This window comes from Miscanthus floridulus, chromosome 7 (genome assembly GCF_019320115.1).
Source record: "Miscanthus floridulus cultivar M001 chromosome 7, ASM1932011v1, whole genome shotgun sequence".
Taxonomy (NCBI): domain Eukaryota; kingdom Viridiplantae; phylum Streptophyta; class Magnoliopsida; order Poales; family Poaceae; genus Miscanthus; species Miscanthus floridulus.
The window spans coordinates 98,322,795-98,325,652 of NC_089586.1; the positions used below are offsets into that span (position 1 = coordinate 98,322,795).

Genomic DNA, 2,858 nt, shown 5'->3' on the forward strand with positions numbered 1-2,858 from the left:
CATTGCATCCACTCAATAAAAGAAAATATTCCGTCTTTATATAGATAATGTTCATTAATAAAATTTTATCTAAACATACCTAAGTGGGATCTTGTTTCGAAGAATTTATTATAAGAAATATAATGGTGCAATCGAAATTTATTTGGGAGTGTTGGTTTGAATTCTATCACAGCTGTATGCATGAGTGATAGCTAGGGACCGCTCCTAGTCAGTTTTGTGTAGAACTATATATTATGAAGTGACCCATTAATTATAAAGCATTCAGCCCACCGCATTCGGCCCACGACCGTTAATCCAATCAACAACCGCGAGAAAATTAATCTGCCGACGCGTTATTGTTGTCCGATCGACCGGCCGTCGCATAGTGTAGCCCCCATAGCAGCCCCGGGTGACGCCACACGCCAATCACAGGCCAATTGTTTCAAAAAAGGAACATAATAAGTGATGGGTGGGGTGACGCCACCTTGACAGCAGCCTACTAATTAACAGGCATCAACACTACTATAGTACTTATACTAGTGTAAAATTATCGGCATGACGGGAGGGGCGACGCTACCTAGACATGAGCCCACAGGCATGAACACTACTTAGACTAGTGTATGTATAGCTAAGCTCCTGGTGCTGGTGGCGCATCAATACATTCACAAATCACAACTCTGGTCTCTCACAAACTCTCTTAACATTGCTTTAGAAAAAACACACTGATTCGCACAACATCATCTCTCCGAGCATACATGGAAGGAAACGTATGCGGGCAATATGAAAAAGAGTGAGCATTTTGGCATCTCTGTTTTCTTCTAAAATATATATATGCTTCCATTTAGAAAAATAGTTGTATAAGCAATTTATATTCCAATGCAAAAGTACATATGATAAATTTATTCATAGATATTCATTTGATGTGTATCCTAAAGCATTGAGGATTCTTTTCTTTTAGGGTTGCCGTTGTTACAGGAGGGAATAGAGGAATTGGATTAGAAATATGCATGCAACTTGCTTCCAAAGGAGTCACGGTAGTACTGACAGCGAGGGATGAGAAGAGGGGTGCAGAAGCAGTAAAAAATCTTGCAGTGCAGGGGCTATTCAACGTCCTGTTTCATCCACTGGAGGTTGGAGATCTCTCAAGGGCAGCACGTCTTGCTGAATTTATCAGGGAGCAGTATGGCAAGCTGGATATATTGGTATTGCCTCTGTTTCTTTTCCAACATCACGAGTACATGTGAAGGATGTTTCTGAATTTATCCTAAATCATATGTTGGTAGTCACTGGTTTGATTCTTTGCAGGTCAACAATGCAGGAATCGTCGGGACGACAACCGAGATCAGCGACCCAGAATCTTTTAAGCAAGAGGTTAGCTAGCTAGTTTGTAACTTCATAAGCATTTCAACTGTCACATCCAATTAGTTTTCTTTAGGAAGTTCTAATATATTTATCTTCTTCATATATAGCTTTCGACACTAGCTAACAACTATTTTCTGCATGTAAATAGCTTGCAGATATGGATGGCCTGGAAAAGCTTGAATGGATCAGGAAGCACACTACGGAGCCTTATGACAAAGCAAAGGAGTGCCTGATTACAAACTACCATGGCACTAAAATTGTCACAGAAGCACTTCTTCCTCTCCTACAGTTCTCATCCCATGGAAGGGTTGTAAATGTATCATCTCATTTTGGACTGCTCAGGGTAATGCCTTGAATAAATGGCAAAAAACAGATACTAGAACTTGATTTAATAGTTAGACCACACTGCTTTTAAAAATTACTAATCCTTCTACATGGCTTCAGTTTTTCAGTGGTGAGGAACTTAAAAGGGAGCTCAACAACATTGATAGCCTATCAGAACAGAGATTAGATGAACTGCCAGAATTTTTCCTCAAGGACTTCAAGAATGGCCAACTAGAACCCCATGGGTGGCCGACTGAAGGAGGGTACCCTGCATATAAAGTGTCCAAGGCTCTTGCCAATGCTTATTCAAGAATCATTGCAAAGAAGCACCCAACACTATGTGTAAATTGTGTGCATCCTGGTTATGTTAGTACAGACATTAACTTCCACACCGGAGATCTCACGGTCGAGGAGGGCGCAAGAGGAGCTCTGATTCTTGCTTTCATACCCAAGGGAGGCATGACCGGAGCATACTTGGACTGCACAGAGGTTGCATCCTTCGTGTAACTCTTATGTTGGTGATCGGCAATAGGATGGGCCCCCTCAGATTTGTTTCAAACACACAAAAAGGGTTTGCCACATAACACAGTTATTGCAATATATAGTACTAGCCTATCAACCTATGCTTGTACGATAGGCGATAATTGAAAGAAATGAATGTATAAGAGTATAAGACAACTTTGTAACAGAATCACCGTACAAATGGTCGACATTTAGAATGAAGACAGTTTTTTAATGATTGCATTCTTAGGCTGCACAAACATAATTGAAATGTTATTCTTTAAAGGTTGGAGAAACATGACTTCGTCTCCAATTAATGTGATATTTATTTAGGAAACTACTTCGAGTACAATTACTTTGGAAAAAGTTTTCTTCGGGTTTGTATTTAGTCATGTAATTTTTAGGTCTAGTTTTGACTCAAAAAGCTATAACCGCATAGGCAATTAGGTAATCGAAGCCTTAAATGAAGTCCATGCTGGAGTGTGTGCTACTGTGCTACACACGAAACTAGATCCAAACTACACTACTAGCTAAAATATTTTGGTTACTATTGGCCTACAATATTTAACGATTCCATGAGATTTGCAAAAAGATGCCATGACTGTCAAATACATGGTAATTTTATACATCAACCGCATTAACCTTTGCATCCAAGTCCGACCAATATGTCATGACCTTTTGAAATTTAGGGA

The 2,858-nt window shown here is 39.7% G+C and overlaps 1 protein-coding gene across 1 annotated transcript; it reads left to right on the forward strand.

Moving 5' to 3' along the window:
- The first annotated feature begins 734 nt into the window (after nt 1–734).
- LOC136463920 (salutaridine reductase-like) lies at nt 735–2,172 on the forward strand. Its single transcript, XM_066462891.1, has 5 exons — nt 735–769; nt 938–1,181; nt 1,285–1,350; nt 1,490–1,684; nt 1,786–2,172. Exons 1-5 carry the CDS (start codon nt 735–737, stop codon nt 2,170–2,172), a joined length of 927 nt encoding a protein of 308 aa, XP_066318988.1.
- The last annotated feature ends 686 nt before the right edge of the window (nt 2,173–2,858 follow it).

What these genes read in the sequence shown, in the direction of transcription:
- LOC136463920 (XM_066462891.1), top strand. Translation starts at nt 735, where the DNA reads ATGGAAGGAAACGTATGCGGGCAATATGAAAAAGA. An exon ending in ATGGCAAGCTGGATATATTG is followed by an intron (nt 1,182 to 1,284) that starts GTATTGCCTCTG and finishes GATTCTTTGCAG; the next exon opens with GTCAACAATGCAGGAATCGT. An exon ending in CAGAATCTTTTAAGCAAGAG is followed by an intron (nt 1,351 to 1,489) that starts GTTAGCTAGCTA and finishes GCATGTAAATAG; the next exon opens with CTTGCAGATATGGATGGCCT.